The sequence below is a fragment of the Theobroma umbraticum genome, unplaced genomic scaffold, assembly GCF_002168275.2.
Source record: "Theobroma umbraticum cultivar Fairchild unplaced genomic scaffold, ASM216827v3 scaffold_44.0, whole genome shotgun sequence".
Classification (NCBI taxonomy): Eukaryota; Viridiplantae; Streptophyta; class Magnoliopsida; order Malvales; family Malvaceae; genus Theobroma; species Theobroma umbraticum.
The window spans coordinates 3,285,518-3,308,186 of NW_018397255.1; the positions used below are offsets into that span (position 1 = coordinate 3,285,518).

Genomic DNA, 22,669 nt, shown 5'->3' on the forward strand with positions numbered 1-22,669 from the left:
GTCGGTCCAACCTGGCCCTAGTCCTTGTGGGTTGAAAAAATATGAGCAGGGCCGGGTCAGTCTATATTTTATACGGGTTACAAAATGTTCAACTCAGCCCACCCCTGTGTTAGCTCACGGGCCGGGTCGGGTTAGTCCATTTTTTTAAAAAAAAAATTATTTCCCTTTGGTCCCACGAGTCTCGACTCCCGATTCCCCCCTACGGCCCTGCCCGCCCCCCTCCGGCTCCCCACGAGTCCCGATTCCCCCCTGCGGCCCTGCTCGCCCCCCTCCGGCTCCCACGAGTCTCGGCTCCCCCTTAAACCCTGCCCGCCCCCCTCCGTCTAAATATGTTGAATTTTTTTTGGACCCGCCGGGCTGGCCTGTACCAACCCAGGTCAGCCCCCCGTTTAGGCCCGGTTTTAATACGGGCTTAAATTTTTAAGCTCGGCTCGTCTCATATTTTAAAAAAAATAAGCTGGCCCGACGGGCCAAGCCCATTTTGACAGGTCTAGTTAAAAGTCGAGAAAAAAACGATACAAAATTCATTCCTCTGCACGAATCCCTAGTGCTGATTTCCTCCTAGTTTTTCATTTCTTTTAATTGTTCCACAGAGTTAATAAATTTCCTCTTAACTATTTTAAGTACAAAAGTGCTGAACTTAATATTAAATTCACAAAAAACAATCGCTTTGGGTTCACGTGATAGACTCTTTCATTGACGAGAAGTAAAGTTATGCTGAGTCCTGACCATGCGAAAACAAACAATCGAAAGAAAAAACCAACGGCCCGTCTCTTGATTTCTTACCGCAAAATCATAATTCTCAAGTCAAATCTTAGTGTCATGGTATTATTGTGTTAAAGAAATGAAACGATTAAGATTGAAAATCAGTTTGAGATGTTTGTTTAACTGAAATTATACTTATTTTTCTCATAGTTATAATTGTGGTACAGAAATTATAGTTATATTGTTGTTTTGTATTATATATGGGATAAAGATAGTATCATACTACTCCTTGGCTTGCATCTTTCTCAAAATCACATTTTATAATAATTCTTATTTGGTTGAGCAATAAAGCATCTCGGTTAGGAGGTAGACATAGTGGCTAAACCAATTTAATGTTAGTAGATTCGTGTTCCAATTTAAATGGTCAAAATATTTAAAAAGTCCTTTTATTAGAGCATTTTATATAATTAGTTTTTTTACTCAAAATCATAATAATTTAATTCTTCAATTTTGAAAATTATTTTAATTTAGTCTGTCTCTTTAATGGTATTCAATTTTACTATTAAAGGGATGATGTCAACATTGACGTGACACATTTTGATGACGTAGTATTAATATGATGATGTAGCATATCGCATGGCACTGATATAATGAAATGACAATGTCACATAGCACTAATATGATAACATGGTAATGTTGACCTAGCATTAACATGCTGACTTGTCAGTGTTATATGGCAAATTAAAAAAAATTAAAAAAATTTCAAGTTACATCATAAGGGTTAAATTGAATAAAAATATATAGTACATGGATTAAATTGAACAAAATTGAAATGCTAAGGAATTAAATTAAAAAAATTTTAAAAAATATAAATATTTAAGTAGATGATAAATATATTTATTTATAAGCTAAATATTTAAGTGTAAATGATTTATGGTGTTAAAAAATATATAAATATTTTCTTACTTGATTATTTGATTTTTTAATATATATATTAATTTATCTTCTTTGTAAAAATTAAGTTTGAATAAATAACTTACATTATGTTGAAATAAAATAAAATAAAAAGACTAAATAAATTCTTTTTTTTCTATTTATAATAGTATAAAAATTTAAACTTTATTTAACTTAATTTTTAATTTGAGCTGAACTTAAATGAGCAAATAAAATAAGTTGATTTAGTTACAACTTTTACAATTTACAAATATCCATTCTTTTGGAATTATTCAATCCTTACTCAATTTATCTTTTTTTAAAATTTACTCAAAGTTTCTTATAAAATGATTTTATTTAAGTTTAAATGCCATAACTAAATTTTTTTAAATTTAAATTTAAATTATTAATTTGGATATACAAAAAATTTGTAAATATAAAATAAAATGATGTAAATAGTTACTATTATATTTAACTCTATCAGCTATAAATGTAATTTTTAATCTAAAAAAATTTAAAGTAAAATATATAACTTAAAATATTAAACAAAATAAAAACATAAAAAAAATAAAAATTAAAGAGGTAAAGTAGCTCAGATTCTATGAGTGTAATAAGAGATTTGTCATATCCAAAACTAAAAAGTCAAAATAAAGAATTATTTTTATAATCATCATTAACTCCATATTTTTTTTTTATTTTTAAAAGAATCAATCTATTTTGCTAATTTGAGTTCAGTTTAAGTTAAAAATTAAGTTCAATAAATTTTAAATTTTTATACTATTATAAATAGAAGAAAAAAATTATTTAATTATTTATATTATTTTATTCTAACATAATGCAAGTTATTCATTTATATTTGACTTTTGGTATAAATTTTTTTTTTCAAATTTTTTGAATATAAAAAGAATTTAAACTTAATTTTTACAAAAAAAAAGAGAAATTAATGTATATATGTATTTTAGAACCTAATAATCAAGTAGGAAAATATTTATATATTTTTTAATACCATAAATGTTTTACACTTAAATATTTAGAATATTAATAAGTACATCTATCTTGTACTTTAATATTTATATTTTTTAAATATTTTTTTCAATTTAGTCTCTTAACATCTCAATTTTATTCAATTCAATTCTTAAATTATAATTTTTTTAATTCAATTTAGCCCTTATAACTTGGCACAATTTTTTTGAAAATTTTTTAATATGCAACGTGGCACTGACATGTCAACATATCAATAGCCACGTCAGCACAATCCCCAAATTTGAGGGATTAAATTATTGTGATTTTGAGTAGAGAGATTAAATTAAACAAAATAGAGGGACTTTTCAAGTGTTTTGATCAATTTAAATATCCTAGTATAGGAACTTTCTAGGTATTTTGACAAATTTAAACCCACTTGTTCCAATTCATTTGTTTGTACTCTGTACTACTAACATTAATTAAGGATACGGTTCAACGATGAACTTTGACATTTTTCTTTTTACAATATAGAAATTTTTTCTTTTTAAATCGTAAATATATAAATAAAGAGTTATATGTAAATATATAATTCAAACAAATTGATCATTCAAATTTTGTAACCAAATTTATTTCAAATTTTGTAACCAAATTTATTTCAAATTTTGTAATGACTAATTGATTAATTTTGGAAGAAATGCATAGCCGCTTATATTTTTGCGAATCACAATGTATTTGATTTTTGTTAAAACCATAATATTATTAAATAGCTGAATTTTTATTTGGCCACAAAAAAAATCTGAACTTATCTGCCAAATGTTTCTAAACCTCGCCCCATTAGATGGTTTTGCATCACCTTCACTATTAATTTTTTAAGAAAGGTAGGAATACATTATTATAAGAAATTATTGTACAATTCACTATTGACATATAGTTATAAAGTTCAAATAAATTATATACAATATGTTAACATTAAAAACTAGTAGGGATTTACAGTTTTTGTAAATCTTCTAGAATTATGAAGAATTTTTATATTGTTTGTTGTTTATAATTACTATAAACTCTTATATTAGTCTTTTAAAATTTTTATAATTTTCTTTTCTAATTGTGGGCACATGTTATGATAATTAATTTTCTCGTTTGATTACGTTAAAAAAAGACACAAGAACACAACCTTTTTATGTAGCACATGATTACTAAACTATTGGAAAAGAATTTTCTTATCATGAACAGATAAGTTGTTTAAGTTAAAAATTATGAGTATTTGAAGGTGTCACGATCCACACTAATCCTCTAAGATATTATCCGCTTTGACTCGTAGGGTGCATGATTTTATCCTATAAAAAGTGCCTCATAAGTTAAATGTGGTGTAAACTCTTATATACCTAGTATCACTCTAGTACATAGTCAATGTGAGATTCATGGTTCCTTTAAGATAATAATTCCCTTACTAGAGTTTCTCTTTGATGTGAAACTTTGTGGGTTTACCCACTGAGAGTATTATTTCGACGATGTGAGATTTATGTTCACACGAGAACTTTGACATCTTTCTCCATTTAAACAAGGGCCTACTATTATTAGTGGCACATTGTTAGTACTTAGAGACCGTTTTGATATCAACTGTCATGAATTACACTTTTTTACTTAAATATGCGATAGTATGTGGAGCGCTTGAATAGACGTTTTCATACAAACCAACCAATAACTCATGTATATCTAAACTAACATCAATAATAACCACAAATTAATTTAAAACAATGCAATCTTGAAATCATAAGACATAACAAATGTCATATATGCAACCATTAGAGCCGTATAAATAAAATATTTTATTAATATCAAGATAAGTATAAAGGGTCTAAAACACGTCATCGTTGGGCTATAAGGACAGTTTTGAATGGTTCGCTATAGACATACTTTGACTAGTGAGACAACCCAACAATTCGTTGACGGCTTATTTTTTATAAAAAATTTACGAGATTTTACAAGTATTTCGTCAAGAGTCGTTACAATGCTTAAGATGTAGATATCCTTTTCCTAAGGGGTCTTCCCTTAAAGACTTCACAAATATTTCTAGAGATATTACCAAGTGCCATTATAATGTTTAAAAGGGACATCTCCATTGAGAGTACAAAATACCTAATCTCTTAGACAATTTTACCCTGTCATAATCCTATACAGGATTGGGTCACGACACTGGGTCAATGCTAGATTGTTTAGTTTTGGTAAGCAGTTTAGGACTCCTCAAATGAACTGTTAATGTTAGAATCGGAAGGCTTTTACATTTTTAACCTAAAAGCATGTTTGGCCTAATTTTCTTTTAGCTTAAAAGTTATTATAAAATGCTTATGAAAATAATAACTTTTAAAATTAAACTAAAACTATTTGGTAAATTTACTTTTTATAAGCTCTTTTTTATAAATAAGTTGTTTAGCAAAATAACTTATATAAACTTTAATTTTGATTAAAATTATTATAAAAAATATTTAATAAATCAGGAAAAAATTGAATCAAATAAAAAAAGCTAAGTGTGAAACAAATATAATTTTTCCTATAATATTATGAATTGCTGAAAGATAAAAGAAGAATATAAAAAAATATTTGCTGTTATTTTTTAAAGATTAACTTAAAATTTATGATATTTGGAACTGAACAAAATTGATATTATATATAAGGAAGAGAATCTAAGGTGGTATTAATAATGGATTCAATTGAGTTAGAAAAATCAAGTTTTGCCAGATTTAGCAACCCATTTTCCTATTGAAATTATCACGCTAATTCCATGCAAGTGTATCAAGACCTTAATGTTTTTACCAACAAAATTCCCCTTCATGAATAAAAAGGTTTTGGCTTTTATATATTTTTTTTCATTTTTAATGGGCTAGTTATTTTGTGTTGTTAGCTTAAATGTGAAATTCACTGTTAAGAAGTTTAGGGATTCTGCAATTCCTGTTGTTAAAGGAATTAAAGGCTATTTTAATTTTCTTTTAATGCAATCTTTTGTTATACATAAAAGAAAAAATTCTTTAAAACTGAGTTACCACAAACGAGTACAAATATTGACTTGTCAATTTTCATTTAATTTATCTTAACAATCATTGACTTATTTGACTAATTATTTCAATAATAACAACAAATATAATATATATTAGAAAGAAGTTAAGAACAAATAAACATAATATAATTATCATATCGAACAAGAAATTGAAAAATATCAAATAATAAAGATAATTTTCAAAGAAAAAAATGATAGAAAATAAAATAAAAAATAAAACAAAAAAATAATACTTGAATATAATTTTGAATTTTAATTTTTTTCTTAATTTTTATAAAAATAAAAAAAAATTCTAAACAGATGATTTGCAGAAAAAGGAAAAAAAGAGAGAGATCGATTGGGAGAGAGAAGTATTTTTTTAGAAATGATCTTTTTGAAAAAATAAATAACTTTTTTAATAAGCTAACATATTTTTTTAAAGAAAAAGCTATTATTTGAAATTTTTTAATTTTTTTTAAAAATCGTTTTTTAAATTTTTTTATAAAATATTATTTGACATAGTTTTTATTTTTAAAAAATAAAAAAATTTAAAATAAATTAAGCTGAATAGCACTAAATATCATTTTGTTGAAATCATTGACTAAGTAATTTTCAGTTGAATTGCCATCAGGAATCACTAGTAAAATCAATGGGAATTGAAGACAATTCACATGCGAGAAAATGAAATGAATCTCGGCCCACATCCCTTTGAGGCCGTGACAGCCAAAATCGTGGTCGTGATCAGCCCTTTAAGAAAAGGGGCACGTAATCCAATCTTATTTCCTACTTTAAGTAACTAGAAGTCCTTAAACTGGCCATTAGAAACTGGAAGGTTCCTTCACCGCCAAATAAACATGGCAGAGTCAGACCACCTTTTTTCATGGCCTCCCAGCTTAGATTTGATTTTAACGTGTCGTTTCTTTCGTTTTCTCATTAATTTTATGGAGTCTTTGACATCAAGCACACATGTTTTCTCCTCGTGAAAAAAGAAGGAAGTGGGAATCTGTAAATTTTAAGAATCAATTACAAATGAGACCTGTGCTTTAAAGGTTAGTATTTTCCATCTTCTTCAATGCCATTTCTTAGTTTAACTCTAACTACTATCAACCTTCAATATAAAGATGCCCCGGTCCCATCTCCTACGATAACTCCCAAACCCACCACGTATCGGAGTCTTTCATCAAAACCAAGGCTAAGAAAGCATTTCAAAACTACCGGCATTTTCCACTTTTCTAAGACCCAAGACCTTTCTACCTCTCTTCTTGCTAATTCCGCTTCTGGGTTTCACCGTTTTAAGGAAATGGTGATGGTTTTTGATGGTTACATCGTTGGGACGTTTTTGGTTTCCCTTCTTGGCTTTGTTTTTCTTTTCATTTTGCGGCATAATAATAACAGTAGAAAGAAGAAAATTGAGAAAGGTTCTAGGGAATTCAAGATCCAAACCGATGCTGTTAGCGGAACCGAAATAGGAGAATGCTGGCCGGAAAATGGTTCCAGCACTGACGTCATCATTGTCGGTGCCGGTGTTGCTGGTGCTGCTCTGGCTCATACACTTGGCAAGGTGATATCTGTTTTCTCTCAGTTATTTTTCTTCTGTTGCATAATTTAATTATTTATGGTGTCGCATTTTGTTGATTAATTTTGTCGAATGAGGAAATCATTGAAATTGAGTAAAGTTGGGATTTTTTTATGAGATTTCATCTTTAAGAAAAATCTGGGTTGGCATTGCTTTGGCTTGAAATGAAGTTTGATTATTGCCTGCACGTAAGCTCACAAGGATACGGTTCACGAAATTGACGTGCTTGGGATTATATTATTGTAACAATAAATCGGTCTGGAGTTTGACTTTGATGACGTAATTGCCATGAAAAAGAAACTTTTTTTAAAATTTTTTTCCTTTTTCTTTTGACAAATTAATTGTATTTTTTAGATTTTAATTGATCTTTACTGTAGATTTGGACCTTCTGCTTGAATGTAGATTTGGAGTTTGAGATGTATTGCTGGGTGGTTAAACAGTGCAAACTGTATCAGACTGTTAACTATGGAGTTTTCAATGTGTAAATAACTTTGCTAATTGTATGTAGTACAAAAGGTCCATGATATGTATTGTTGTCTTCTTTTCTTGTAAGATTCAACTACATTTTAAGAAATCCTAGACATAGATTAACTTGGTTTAAGGGGCAGATTCAAGTAATTGACTTGAACTTTCTTGTGTTCCAGCTTTCCATGTGTTTGCTTTGGCTGTGGAAATTGCACCTTACTTGATTTCTGAAGCATTGGATTGATATAAGGGCTTAAACTGGTTTCCATTTGCAATGATCCTTTTTAAGCTATTTATTGCTAAGTCAAACTATAACCTTATTGCTAATTTTAGGATGGAAGGCGTGTTCATGTGATAGAAAGAGACTTGACAGAACCAGACAGAATTGTTGGAGAACTGCTTCAGCCAGGAGGATACCTTAAATTAGTTGAATTGGGCCTTGAGGGTATGCATTGAAATATATATGCATCTTATTAAATTGGGAACAAACTTTCGTGTGGCTAATAGCTAGTTAGTTCTGAGTTGGATCAGTTTTCATGAATTGTTTTTCTTAACATGTAAAATGCAATTAATATCTAATCTCATTACAGATTGTGTGAAGGAAATTGATGCCCAGAGAGTGCTTGGTTATGCTCTCTTCAAGGATGAGAGAAATACTAAATTGTCATATCCCTTGGAGAAATTTCATGCAGATGTAGCTGGGAGGAGCTTCCATAATGGGCGTTTCATACAGAGGATGAGAGAAAAAGCTAGTACTCTTCCCAAGTAATCTATCCTGCTTCCTGGATTCATGATGCATATGAATTAGTTGCCAACTTACTACAGCATTGTCAATTTTGCATATTTTTCATTTTACATTAGGTAAATAGTTACCATTAATGTCCTTCCACCATGAATGTTAAACTTTTCAGTGTACGACTAGAGCAAGGAACAGTAACATCTCTCCTTGAAGAAAATGGGACAATTAGAGGGGTGCAGTACAAAACTAAGGATGGTCAAGAACTAAGAGCTTATGCTCCTCTTACTATTGTATGTGATGGTTGCTTTTCAAATCTGCGTCGCTCTCTTTGCAACCCCAAGGTGAAGTTGCCATCTTATAATCATTATATAAATACTCTCTTCTTATCTAACAATCATTATAAAGAATCATGGTCCCAAGACAGTTGTCTATTGAGCTACAATATCTGAGTGTTGCGTTGTATGCTTGTATACTAAACCTAATCCTTTAATTTATATGTGCTTCTGTTGCTTACAATGTTCCAGTAGGAAAATAACTGTAGCATTTTTAACTTTTCAACAGGTGGATGTGCCCTCTTGTTTTGTGGGTTTGGTCCTAGAGAACTGTGAACTTCCATTTTCAAATCACGGGCATGTTATCCTAGGAGATCCTTCACCAATCTTGTTTTATCCAATCAGTAGCACAGAGGTTCGCTGCTTGGTCGATGTGCCTGGGCAGAAAGTACCTTCCATTGCTAATGGTGAAATGGCAAATTATTTGAAGACCATGGTGGCACCACAGGTATCTGTTAATGTTGGTGCATGATTTTGGATTGTCAACTTATGATGAAAAGCCCTGTGTCTTTGTAGTTGCACCATAAAATTTAACTTTCATCCTTTGTTCATGATCAATCACTTACCTGCTGCACGCATTACCTTGGTTTAATTAAACAGAGTGTCTGTTTCAGGTTCCACCTGAGCTTCGTGATGCCTTCATAGCTGCTGTTAATAAAGGTAATATTAGAACCATGCCAAACAGAAGCATGCCAGCTGATCCTTATCCGACTCCTGGAGCACTTCTAATGGGTGATGCTTTCAACATGCGTCATCCTTTAACTGGAGGAGGAATGACTGTGGCATTATCTGATATTGTTGTACTTCGGGATCTTCTTAGGCCTCTGCATGACCTGCATGATGCAGCTTGCCTGACCAAGTATCTTGAATCATTTTACACATTACGCAAGGTTAGTTGGCTTTTTATGCTATGATCTTGCTGTAGTAACCATAGCTCTTTCACCTTTTGAATTTGATTGTGCCATATATCATAAAGCAGTTTATGGCGGTAACTAGCACAGGTTTTGTTTTGTTTGTATGTAACCAAGTAAAAGATTAGACCAACATTTTAATGGACCTAAATATGAGTCTAAGATAGTTGCATTGCATTTTTGTTTTAATTACAATTATCATTACAGAAAGAGTTGTTTCATCTGTTTGATCATCCTATTGACTGGGATTTGGTGTCTTCTTCCAAAGTCTGAAATAATGATCTGATGATGTCCTTGATATAAAGGACGAAATTTCTTGATTCTAGGTTCCACCAATGACATTAAACCCTGTCTTTCCCAACCTGAATGGGCTTTGAGGTTAAATAGACCATCAGAGATGATATTTTCAAATTTTTGCCCTTTGCTCATGACATGATAGTGATGTTTGTTTCAGCCTGTGGCATCTACAATAAATACTCTGGCTGGTGCCCTATATAAGGTGTTTTCTGCTTCCCCTGATCAAGCAAGGAAGGAAATGCGCCAAGCCTGTTTTGACTATTTAAGCCTCGGTGGTATCTTTTCAACAGGGCCAGTGGCTTTACTCTCTGGTCTAAACCCTCGCCCATTGAGTCTAGTTCTTCATTTCTTTGCTGTGGCAATATATGGAGTTGGTCGCCTGCTCCTACCATTTCCTTCACTTCGACGCATGTGGATTGGAGCTAGGTTAATTGCGGTATGTATTTTGCATCCTTTATGCTGTTGATGGCGCATTTTTTTGGCCTTTCAACTCCCCTTTGCTTCCTTTTCTTTTCCTTCCATTCTCTATTTCTATAAATCGAAATATTCTCACTGTTAAATTATTAGACATACTACTTGTGTTGTGCCTGTTATTTTTGGTCCCATCAACGGATTTGTTTATATCATTCTTGCTGGTAAGACTTGGCAAGTTGGCAATATAATTGGCAAGATAGCATCATTCTTTACAATGAAGCTAGAATATCACAAAAGTCCCAGGTTTTAACAGCCACAATTGGGTAATACATTGTTTCTTTGTAATAACTTCATGGTTTCTTCCAGGAGAGAACATAAAAAGAAAGAATAGAAAAAAAAAAAAGAATAACCCTCTAACCCAACATATGAAATAGTTTTCAAATCCTCATTGAATGGGAGGTCCTGTTGTATTCTGTAGAAAAGCATAATAGCTGCATATTGTATACAATCGCCACTTTGTGTGAAACTTGTTTTTCCCCCTTTCTGCAGACTGCATCAGGTATTATTTTCCCCATAATCAAGGCAGAGGGAGTGAGGCAGATGTTCTTCCCTGCGACAGTTCCAGCACTATATAGAGCTCCTCCCGGTAATTGATATGCCCCATCATGGTAGCTTAAGCTCTCTAGCACCCAAGATTAAAATGCTAGAACTGCCTTCGTCTTTTGCTTAGACAGACCAGTGCATGGTAAATGTATATGGAGACACTGTACGGCTGTGTTAGATTAGGTACGGCTAGGAACTATTCTTTCATTATATGAACAAAAATTCTCCCAAACTGAAATGCTTTAATTAAAAAATAGTTATTATGTCTGTAGTATAACATTCTGAAAAAAAAAAAAAGATTCAGCGTGAATTAACTGAATAGATTTCAACAATCAGAACATCAAGGGAAGAAATATTACTTCTTGAACGGAACACAAGGGATGCTGGAAGAAGGCCTGCAGCCATCAACCTGCATGGAATAACATGGTTGTGTAGAGTTTTTTCCAGAAAAACAGACAACTGAAACTTGACCTGTTTAGCAACTTTGGATTGAAATGATGATGACTTACATGTTATTAACTGACTTTACTGGTGGGTATGATAGCCATGCGTTTGATTTACCCCTTTAGTTGAAGGAAATCAACGAATCTAGTGAATTTGCATTTTGCATGGCCAAGTCTTGTGGTTTTTGGGAACCTCCCAAATCCAATTGTAAATCGTAATTGTCCTTTATGGCCTTTCAATGATGGCGAGCAAACAATTGTTCAGCATGGCATCTTCCAATCCTATGTCAACCTGAAATGATCTCTCAAGATTTTGGCTCTCAGATCCATTCTTTATGCCCAACTTGTCCAGAGCTAGTGCTATAGACTAGTAATGAGATGTCCTTTTCTATCGTCCGCTTCCTGAATCAACCGTACCCTTCTCTTTCATCCACACTTGTATTGTCATTCATACCCAAGAGGGATCTATAAACTGATCCAACTTGAGCCAGGTTGCTTCATCACCCCAACATTTTTCATGGATTCCCTCACTCTAGCTGCTTCTTCCCATTGACCAGCAGCTGCATAAATGTTTGACAAAAGCACATAAACTGATGGATTATTTCGCTCTGTTTCAAGAAGAATCCCAGCAATAGTTCTTGCAAGCCTTAGATTAGTATGAGCTGCACAAGCACTGAACAAGGTCCACCAGATATTAGAATGAGCTTCAATATGCTGACTGTCTATTACTCTTTCTGCTTCATCAAGATACCCTGCCCGACCAAGAAGGTCAACCATGCAAGAAAGGTGATCTTCTCCAGGCACAAAACCATAATCATTTACCATGGAATTGAGTATCCCAGTTGCATCATCAACCAAACCAGCATGACTGCAAGCAGAAAGAACAGAAGTAAATGTTGCCTGATCAGGTTTGGCCCTACCTGCATCTTTCATTGCCTTGAAACAATGGACAGCTTCTTTTCCTTCTCCATGCTGTGCAAAAGCAGAAATGAGGGAATTCCAAGAGATTGTGTCCTTTACAACCATCTCATTAAACACTCTCAAAGACCAATTTAAAGTGCCACATTTTGCATACATTGTGATTAATGCATTGCCTAAAGATGTTTCTAAAAAAAGATCATGCCTGAGGATGTAACCATGAAGTTGTTTCCCATGACTCAAGGATGAGATGTTGGCACAAATGCTTATAGCAATGCTAAGTGTGTATGCATTTGGTCTGAGGTTTAACATTAATAGCTGGGATAATTGCTCTAAGCCCTGAGCTGGGGACCCATTGAGAAAGTATCCAGATATAACAGTATTCCAGGAAATCAAGTTCTTGGGATACATTTGAAACAATTGATAGGCCTGATTCATCTTCCCATGCTTAGCGTATGAAGAAACCAATGCATTGGAAACCTGGATTCTGGAAATGAGTCCATTTTTAAACACAAAGGCATGAATCATCTCACCCATTTCTATGAACTCTGAGCATGACAGTAAACTTCCAAAAGTGAACTCGTCCGGTTCAATCCCTGACCTCTGCATTTCCAAGTAGACCAAAAATGCTGATCTACCAGAGTTTCCTTGACCATAACTTGATACCATGGTATTCCATGACACAAGATCCTTCTCCTCCAATCTCTCAAAAACTATGTGAGCAGCATTTAGATCCCCACAGCCAGAATACATAGTTATCGCTGCATTGCTCACAGAGGTACACCGTTCAAACCCCATCATAACAGCTTGTGCATATACCTGATCCCCAACTCTTCTAGATGAACATGAACTCATTAGACTCACAAAAGTCAGTTCCGAGGGGCTCAAACAAGCCTCTAACATCTCCATAAACATTATCGATGCATGTTCAACTCTTCCTACATTCATTAAACCATCTATCATCACATTAAAAGTAATCCGATCGCGCACAAAACTTTCTACTTCGTCAAAAACCAGGCACGCATTGACAACATCTTCACAATTAAAATACATAGTAATTATTGCATTAACCACAGAAGCTCTAACCAAAAACCCAGTTTTAACCACCAAAGCCTGCACTTGCCTCCCAAAACCCAAGTTTTCACTAGAACACTCACTCAACACGCTAGCAAAGCTGTAATTATCATGCTTAAAACCCAAAATATGCATTTCCTTAAACAAACCAAACCCAAAGTCTTCATACCCATTTTCCACACACCCCGTAATCATCGCATTCCAAACCGCCACTTCTTTCTTAGGCATCTTATCGAACACATCGCAAGCATAGGGAATTTCCCCCAACTTGGTACACGAGGACAACAACGTAGTCCAAGAATAAACATCTGGGTCTTTAATTTCACTAAAAACCCTTTTAACAGAACCTAAATCTTGGGTTCTCGAATAGAGGAAAAGCAGCGTGTTAGAGACATGAGAGTAGGCTTTAAAGCCGGATTTGATAGCGTAGCAGTGGAGTTTAGTTCCAAATTTAACGTTGCGGAGATTGGCACAGGCTTTGAGAGTGGTGGAGAGAGTGTAGTGGTCGAGTTTAACGTTATCGTGGAGGTACTGAATTTCGTTGAATAGATTGAGGGCATCTTCGTAGTGAGTCGAGCGAGTGAGCTTTGCCAGGTGAGTGTTGAGGTTGATGAGCTGCTGTCGTTGGTTAAAAGTAGTATCAGTTACGGTAGTTAACCATTTCCTGGAAAAGCCGGGGAGCTTTGTCATCAGTTAATTTGCCTTCTCATTTCTATGTGGTGAGGGACGCCTTATTATTAGAACACTAGAAATATTGGGCCCTCAAAAATCTTAGCCCAAGCCTGATCTAAAACTGTCCAAGACGGCCCAATCCTTCACAATTTGAGGTCAAGCCCGTTCCTGGAGGGCTTTCGAGCCTGGGTTTTTAAATTCCGGTTAGCAGCTGCGTATCCTCTCTCGGTCTTCGACCTACAATAACACCACTGTAGACCTGTTTCCCTCCGAGAAATTGCACGAACATGGAAACATCTGCTGAAAAATAGCTTAACGCAGCAAAACAACATATAAATGAGGAGATTCTCTTCCAAAACGCTATGTCTTATCGCCAATCAGCGCCATCTCTCACGTTCCTCGTATCCAAACAACTACCACTTTCACCTCCTTCCCGACAACAACAACAGCCTTAACCTTCTCTCAAGCAATTCAAAACCTGGATTCGGTTTAGTTACCCTTGAAACCAAACAACCCACTCTTAAATCCGACAACGACCGACAGACCGACGACTTTGCTTCCGACGTCGAAAAAATCTACAGAATCCTCCGAAAATTCCACACTCGAGTCCCGAAACTTAACCTTGCGTTACAACAATCCGGCGTCGTTTTCCGCCCCGGTTTAACCGAACGCGTTTTGAACCGTTGCGGCGACGCAGGTAATTTAGGTTACAAGTTCTTCACTTGGGCATCGAAACAACCCGGATATCACCCAAGCTATGAAATTTACAAGGCAATGATTAAAATCTTAGGCAAAATGAGACAATTCGGCGCCGTGTGGGCATTAATTGAAGAAATCAAAAGGGAAAATCCCCATTTCATCACGGCGGAATTATTTATCGTCTTGATAAGGAGGTTTGCTTCTTCAAGAATGGTGAAAAAAGCTATTGAAGTGTTCGATGAAATGCCAAAGTACGGTTGCCCACAAGATGACGCCGTGTTTGGCTCTTTATTAGATGCATTATGTAAAAATGGGAATGTAAAAGAAGCGGCTTTGGTTTTTGAGGAAATGAGGGTGAGATTTCTGCCTAATTTAAAGCATTTTACTTCGTTGTTGTATGGTTGGTGTAAAGAAGGGAGGATTTTGGAAGCTAAACATGTGTTGGTTCAAATGAAGGAAGCTGGTTTCGAGCCTGATATTGTAGTTTATAACAATCTGTTAAGTGGGTATGTTTTGGGAAACAAAATGGGGGATGCTTTTGATTTGTTGAAAGAAATGAGGAAGAAAGGGATTGACCCAAATGCAAATTCGTATACTATTGTGATTCAAGGGCTTTGCAAGGCTGATAGAATGGAGGAAGCAATGAGGGTTTTTGTTGACATGGAGAGAAATGGTTGTCGAGGTGATGTTGTGGCTTATACAACCTTGATAAGTGGATTTTGTAAGTGGGGGAAGGTTGAGAAAGGTTATGAGGTTTTGGATAGGATGATATCGGAAGGGCTTATGCCGAATTCATTGACTTATTTGCATATTATGTTGGCTCATGAGAAGAAGGATGAGTTAGAAGCGTGTTTGGAGTTGATGGAGGAGATGAGGAAGATTGGTTGTGTTCCTGATGGTGGTATTTATAATGTAGTTATTCGATTAGCTTGTAAGTTGGAGGAAGTGAAAGAAGCTGTTCGTGTTTGGAATGAGATGGAAGGGAGGGGATTTAGTCCTGGGGTTGATAATTTTATTGTTATGATTCATGGATTTATTGGGCAAGGGTGTTTGGTTGAAGCCTGTGAGTATTTTAAAGAAATGGCTGGAAGAGGTCTTTTTTGCGTTCCTCAATATGGGATTTTGAAAGATTTGTTGAATTCTTTGTTGAGAGCTGAGAAGCTTGAAATGGCGAAGGATGTTTGGAGTTATATTGTTAGTAAGGGATGTGAGCTTAATGTGTCTGCATGGACAATATGGGTTCACGCACTTTTCTCGAAGGGTCATGTGAAGGAGGCATGTTCTTATTGTCTGGAAATGATGGATGTGGACGTAATGCCACAGCCAGATACTTTTGCAAAGCTTATGAGGGGTTTAAGGAAACTGTACAACAGGCAGATCGCTGCAGAGATTACAGAGAAGGTGAGGAAGATGGCTGCAGATAGAGAGATCACTTTTAAGATGTACAAACGGCGGGGGGAGAGAGACTTGAAAGAAGAAGTGAAGGAAAAAGCAGATGGTAAAAAGAGGAGGGCTCGTCGACGTCGGTGGGGTGGGGCCCGTAGTAGAGCTAACATTTTGTAGTTTGAACGCAAAGCCATTTGTCAAGTAAGAGAACCCACTGCAGAAGTATTGATTAGATTGCTTCTCAGGCAGTGATCGGATTTGCATTTGTTATGCATTGGAGAAGTGAGGAACTCTCTATATTCTTTAGAAGCAGTCAGCTTGTTCTGCAGGTAGTTGGAAAAAACTCCATGATCACTGCTTTTAGATGCCACGTATTCTTTCTTGCAAATTATCACTCTGTTAGCTATTTGTTCTATTTATTACATCTAGCTTTCCTTCCTAAAAATATTTTTTATTCAAGGCTTGGCTGGGCTGCAATTAAGTTCTTATCAGACCTAGAATCCTTAGTCAATGTGGTAGCTTATTTTGAGCATCTGGAATGCTTTGGCATTGGTTGTCATATAACATTATCATAGCTAGTAATTGTATGTGAGCAAATAAGTTAGTATTTTTTTTTATTTATTTCTTGTTTTGCTAGATACTTAGTGGCATGTGGAATTAGAGCAGAATGCTGCAAAAGGAGTTTGCAAATCAGAAGCATAGTGCTTAATTGGTATGCATGACATTTTTTAATGGATCTTTTATAGTGTACACCCTGGTCCTTCTCACAAGCTGTTGATAGTTCTGATATATTGCCACTGATTATGATTAATGGCATAGAGAAGCCTTGTTAAGTTTGAATATATAAAGTTGTTTATGTTGGAGTTTGGGAATTGAATGCCCTCAGGCCTCAACTGTGGATAAATAGCAAATAAATCATTCCCTTTTCCGGAACTAATTCTTTGTATGACAGCACTCACTAGATGGACCAAATGTATAAAAAATATGTTTTGTTTGATTGAGCAAAAAATTGATTTTCAAGCAAATTCTTGGGATATTGAAAGAATTTGCGCATGTTCTTAACAATGATTATTTAGAAGGCAGGTTGGTTAAAATTTGTCAATAATACTGATTTCTGGAAAAATATTAAGTTTGGTGCCTCCTTCTCCCTCTTCATCATTATCATTCCCTAGCATTCTATATCAAGTTTTGCTTTTCTACTAGCAATAATCTTCATTTGCACTACCCTTCCTAGTTGCCCCCATTTACCCAATACATGAAGGGCATTCTGCGTAGTTTTCTTTAGTCAAGTTGAGCTGGTTTTTGTTAAATCTTCAATTGTTTGACTTGTGCGTTTTCCTTCTCATATTTTGGTCGTGCCCTTAGATACCTTTCTTTTACAAAGATTATTGTGGGTTACATATTTTCGATCATTGTATCATACGAATATTTTCTTTGAAAAAAATGATACCTTCCTGATCTTTACTTTTTTCTTTCTTCTAGGAACTTGAAGTCATGTTTACTCCAAATGTTGATGCAACTCTTTGACAATTTTGCTGAGTTCCTACATAAATTGTGTTCATGAAACAGCCCAGCAATGTGGCTCTGGCTTTGTAAACCATCTTTCATGAATGTAGTCATTGAAGATGGAGCAAAATGGTGTCTGCTTGATTCTTCTGACAACATGGGGGACAACTTTTTCTTATAATTGAGATGGTTAGAAGATGCATCAATAACGACCTGATGTAGAGTAAAATTTGAAAAACAAGCAAGCTTATTCTGGGGAAACCAACATTCTAGACTATGCCTAGTTTATTGGTATCAGAATCATGGGGAGTTAGCATTTGAATATATCTATCTAATGGAATTAATTTACCCTGCTAATTTCAATATTTCAGTAGCTCCTGATATTCTGCCATCTCAATGGTGTGTTCTTCAATCACTAATTTACAGTGCACAACTTTAGCAATCATCTTAATTGGAAAACAATGAATAATAGAATTCAGAACTCTTTCTTCCAATAACCAATATTCAAATCTGTAGGTTTTGGCAGTATGCTAAAAGGAAACCCTTATTCCTTTCTGTAGGGTTTTTGCTTTTCTGTAGTTTGCATGCTGTATGGAGATATCATTAACTCTCATGACGATGATCTGTCTCATCAAAGATCTCCTCCTGCATTGACAGAAACAGTTGGGGCATATATATTTTCTTCTCCTTCGAGATTTGGAGGAAAATTCACTAGAAAGAGTTTTTGCCACTTACTTGCAAAAGCTCTTCAATGACATCTTCCAGCGTTATTATGCCAGTAGCGTCCCCATCTCCACTGGTCAGAGGGAGTGTGTCATCATTGATTTGCAGGATTTCTGAGTGGATGTCCCTTGGCCATTTCTTGCCTTTGGATGATGCTCTATGTGAATTTCCATCTAAACTTTTCCACTTTTTGAGCGTTCTTTTGCTTGGTAAACATTTCTCCGGTGGATGCTTTTCACCATCAATGTCCAACCGAACATCTCTGTCCGAGTGTTCACTGGCTGTATGCTCTGTTTTGTTGTTCTGTTTTATTACAACAGCCATATGGCTGTGACCTTTCTGAAACTCATTTAGTATGTCATACAAAGGCATTGTCTCAGGAACCCTAGCACAAATAAAACAAATATTAAAGGAAATCTTACTTTGGGCTTGGTTTAGCAGATGACATTAGCAAATCCTATTACTTCCATTACGTCTTGCAAATTTAATCAATGAAAGTGATATATTTATGAAGATTCCACAGCATAGATACACCATACATGACTGGCACGTGCAGTTTTATGGTAATTTCTTCATAATTCAGCTCAGTGCATACGATCCTTAATGGAGTATCAGCAGGTTATAATGCATATCTTTACCCCTTGTATACCTTGGAATCCTGCGAAGCGTGATGTTTTTTACAGGCACCTCATCTTCTGGATGGATGGTTAACAAGTTCTTCACCTAATATCAGAACTAGAATATTAGTGATCTTTACACATTTGTGACTGTGCAAAGCATTTTAATTGGACTACGGGCAGAAAAGATAACAACAAGAGATGATTCTGCATCAAAATTTGATGATTTTTGAGCTTGCTGTTGCATAATAAGTGAAAACCATGAAATGAAATTGTCGTAAACTGCTGAATAAATGATTGAAAATTACCAATATAAGTCCAATTATGTTTTCTAAACGCTCATGGTAAACAGGTATCCTGCTATGCCCTTTCTCCAGAATTAACTTCATCAAATCCCTGCATGTTCTTGGATTGTAAATAGTTTGTTATGCATCTTAATAAGGGATTGCTGCCTGGAAATCTAGTAATTAGTAAATGCAACTAAAGTTTTTCTTTATCAAGGCTCTTCTTACCTGTCCAATTTAGCATTGATATTAATTGCAAAAGTTTCAGATATAGGAGTCATTGCGTCCATTGCTGCTTTCTCACTTAGTTCAAGTGCTCCTGCTATGATTGTTGTCTCATCACGTGTCAATTCTCCACCCTTGCCAGCCTGCGTAAGAGTCACAACGCGTTACTTTGCTGCAAGCAGAGGGAGGGGAAGTGTTTGAAGCGGTTCATGGTTAAGGACCTCATCATACCTCATTACCATGCAAATCAACAAGCGTTTTCAACTCAGCACGGCGGAAAAGAGCTTCATGCCCTTTCCCCAGGAGAAGGTCTAATAGCTAATAAAACAGAAGTGGTAGTCAGCACTTTCGTTGGGGCATCTACAATCACTACTCAGATATAGCTTGTCAAGTACAGACACAACGATTTTTCACCTTGCTTATTGGATATGCAACCGGAAAACAAATCCAAACTAGAATTTGAACAAATGGAGCAGCTTTTGCACCAATTTCTAGACCATATCGGGTACAAACTGCTTGGGGTACAATCTGCATTATAAAGAACAAAAAGAGACGGGTTGATGTACAAAACTGAAAAAGAGAGCATTTTTTGCTTCGAAGAAAAAGCTCAGAAAAGCCTAAACATGAGACTGAAAACCTGAAATGAAACTAACCTCACCAAACAAAAGTATCAGGGTGACTGAAATAAGAATAGCTCCCCAAGCTGATAGCAAGCTGTCCAGAAAGATTGGAAGGGCCTGTAAAACCAATAAACTAGAGAGTTAGAAAGTTCCAACTGTGAGTGACAAAACTAGATATGACATGAAAGTCCTCCAAGAATTCATACCTCCATAGCTGCAGCATTGCAGATTAATAGAGAGCACAGAAGCAAATGCTGTCTTCTAACAACTGGAAGTATCTTTGCTGTCATAAATAATAAAAACCACAGCAAATGGACTCATTTAAAGAAGAAGAAGAGGATACAATTTATTTACAAAAAAAACGAGGGTATCAGAAGATCATTACTGGCATGTTTACTATCACTAGGCGTTCCAGACCTAGCAACAACTTCAAGATCAACAAGGCTCATAGACATGAGCCCCATCGTGAGTCCAGACATCAACCCAGCAAACAACACTAGACCAGCAACTATAATGATCCGAATAAAGAACCCCGTTTCACAGCAATGATACTCTATGGCCATTCACTTCCTTTCTTTCCTCTTCTTTCTGTCTTTGTTTTTCCCTTTGTTGTCTGATAAGAATTTTTTATGCAAAGTTAACCATAGCTCTGTACATAGCCAAGAAATCTAGTGTACATGAATGAACTTATTCGACAGATAACGACAGAATAAAATATAAGATTCGACTCTTTTTTTGTATGGCCCTGTCAACCGAGATGTCTGGCACTTCACTCTTTTTTCTTCTTTTTGCTTCCTTCAAAATGAAGGAGAGATGGAAAGGTGATCAAGACAACAATGTGAAACAAGTGTTTTGCCTGTTGGAAGTTGGAACACTCTCCTAAACATTTTCTAGTTCTGTTATACCCTGCCAAGTTCTGCCACCTATTCTATTATGTATGATGACTGATATTTAAGATATAACCATGGTGTGCATAATTGTCTCTCTTTTCTGACAAGGACAATTGCAAACTTTAAGTTATTTGATAAAGAGAAGTTAAATTTTAACCCCCTAATCCTCACTTCCTCACCACTTCAAGGTTACATGAAGGAGTTGTAAATGCGAAATTCATTCTTTAGGAATAAGTATAACTCGCAAAGGTTACTTAACCTTTGGAGATGCTTAAAGGGTTTTATGATCCAACCCCAACTTTTTATTTTTTCTCTCTTCTTTAGATGTAGTAATTGCATAAAGACCACAGTAAAGAAAGTTTGATTCTTTGCCAAAAGGGTAATGGCACTATGTTAAGTCGAGGTTACTAGAAAGTCCCTGTCATGACTCCTTAGAACTTGTTTTCTTATCCAGGAAAAGGGAAAACCAAAAGAAAAATAGAAACCCTTTGGCGGAGATTGCTTAGTTTCAATGGAAGGGTGTTGATGTTACTAAGATTCGATGTTGGGTTTTGAGTTATAAAATGAGGAGAAAGGATGGGATTATCACAACAACTTTTTTCTTTTTTTTCCTGTCTTGCTTAAATTATAAGCTCTTTCTGGTGCAAGACACCGAAGGATCCACTTTAGATTGTAACCTGCCATGCCAGCTAGGGTCTGCAAACAAAACCCAAGGACTATGACCCACAATTTGATTACATTGGCCAACATTTGTTCTGGCATCTCGTTCTCACCACTGAAAGACGAAAGTTAATGGATTTGATGACATTGTTCTAAGAATTATTCCAAGAATGGAGTTAGGTCACAACTAGTTGGAGGTGAAACCTGTAAGATGGTATTAAAGCACTTCAGGGGAATTTGCTTTGCTCTATTTCCTATGCCCATCTAGTTAGTTAGAATCTTTCACCCCAAAATTCATTGATCACAGCATATTTTAACAATAGAATGTGATATTTTCCTCTCTTTTATTGATTCGATTTGGTTTTATATATTTGAGCTTCAAGAGAGAAGTTGAAACTCAAGACAAGAGTCAAGACCCTCTTTGTAGTAGCAACGATCACTTAATCAGTGGTTTAAGCTTGAGTTAATCTTTTCATTTCTCCACCTAAAAGTTAACACTTGATTTGGGCTATTGAATCAAATTGCACTTTAGACTTTGAAATCGAAGTAAAGATAAAATGTTTAATTAGCTAAGAGCAAGAAATATTATTGGCCAACATTAATTTAATTACACAGATTTACATAGTTCACCACTATTGCACTCTTTTATCTATTTTGGTCACTAATATAAAACAATGAAGGAAAAAAGTTTATAGTATAAAAATGTCTATAAATTGAAAAATTATACGCACAAGTTTGTTATATTGATTGAGTTTAAAGTATAATTTTCTTAAGAAGAATGTTAAAGATACTTATTTAAATACTATTTATGATAATATTTTAACATTAAATCTAGTAACATAATAATTAATGTGGTAATTTTCAATATATTTTAAGAAGATCGAACTTCGTATAGTAACTTGAACAAATGTTGTTGTGATACTCATTAACAAAATCCTATAATTCATTACTATTTTTTTTCAATCTCCTGAAAGAAATACTTC

General features: G+C 34.8%; 4 protein-coding genes and 1 non-coding gene across 6 annotated transcripts; 2 read left to right on the forward strand and 3 right to left on the reverse strand.

Annotated features, from left to right (window-relative positions):
* Positions 1 to 2,225: 2,225 nt before the first annotated feature.
* Positions 2,226 to 2,318, reverse strand: LOC149527598 (small nucleolar RNA snoR8a). Its single transcript, XR_016350825.1, has one exon. It is a non-coding gene; the product is annotated as a small nucleolar RNA snoR8a (small nucleolar RNA).
* A 4,142-nt stretch (positions 2,319 to 6,460) lies between these two features.
* On the forward strand, positions 6,461 to 11,805 carry LOC110409227 (squalene epoxidase 3-like). Its single transcript, XM_021418504.2, has 8 exons — positions 6,461 to 7,193; positions 8,007 to 8,118; positions 8,264 to 8,438; positions 8,585 to 8,753; positions 8,974 to 9,192; positions 9,359 to 9,634; positions 10,110 to 10,388; positions 10,916 to 11,805. Exons 1-8 carry the CDS (start codon positions 6,705 to 6,707, stop codon positions 11,018 to 11,020), a joined length of 1,824 nt encoding a protein of 607 aa, XP_021274179.1. The 5' UTR covers positions 6,461 to 6,704; the 3' UTR covers positions 11,021 to 11,805.
* A 66-nt stretch (positions 11,806 to 11,871) lies between these two features.
* Positions 11,872 to 14,200, reverse strand: LOC110409225 (Tetratricopeptide repeat (TPR)-like superfamily protein). The gene has a single exon (XM_021418501.2). It carries the CDS (start codon positions 14,092 to 14,094, stop codon positions 11,878 to 11,880), a length of 2,217 nt encoding a protein of 738 aa, XP_021274176.1. The 5' UTR covers positions 14,095 to 14,200; the 3' UTR covers positions 11,872 to 11,877.
* Positions 14,201 to 14,291: 91 nt separating this feature from the next.
* LOC110409226 (putative pentatricopeptide repeat-containing protein At5g65820) lies at positions 14,292 to 17,776 on the forward strand. Of its 2 annotated transcripts, XM_021418503.1 has the most exons (3): positions 14,292 to 16,490; positions 16,799 to 16,873; positions 17,644 to 17,776. In XM_021418503.1, the coding sequence occupies exon 1, from the start codon at positions 14,413 to 14,415 to the stop codon at positions 16,336 to 16,338; it is 1,926 nt and encodes a 641-aa protein (XP_021274178.1). In that variant the 5' UTR covers positions 14,292 to 14,412; the 3' UTR covers positions 16,339 to 16,490; positions 16,799 to 16,873; positions 17,644 to 17,776. The 2 variants fall into 2 exon arrangements, with proteins under 2 accessions (XP_021274178.1, XP_021274177.1); XM_021418502.1 differs by lacking the exon at positions 16,799 to 16,873.
* A 395-nt stretch (positions 17,777 to 18,171) lies between these two features.
* LOC110409228 (DUF21 domain-containing protein At2g14520-like) lies at positions 18,172 to 21,011 on the reverse strand. Its single transcript, XM_021418505.2, has 10 exons — positions 20,522 to 21,011; positions 20,343 to 20,419; positions 20,170 to 20,253; positions 19,931 to 20,044; positions 19,748 to 19,834; positions 19,520 to 19,659; positions 19,316 to 19,403; positions 19,040 to 19,113; positions 18,403 to 18,775; positions 18,172 to 18,312 (listed from the first exon to the last, which is right to left on the reverse strand). The coding sequence occupies exons 1-10, from the start codon at positions 20,697 to 20,699 to the stop codon at positions 18,271 to 18,273; spliced, it is 1,257 nt and encodes a 418-aa protein (XP_021274180.1). The 5' UTR covers positions 20,700 to 21,011; the 3' UTR covers positions 18,172 to 18,270.
* Between the last annotated feature and the right edge of the window lie 1,658 nt (positions 21,012 to 22,669).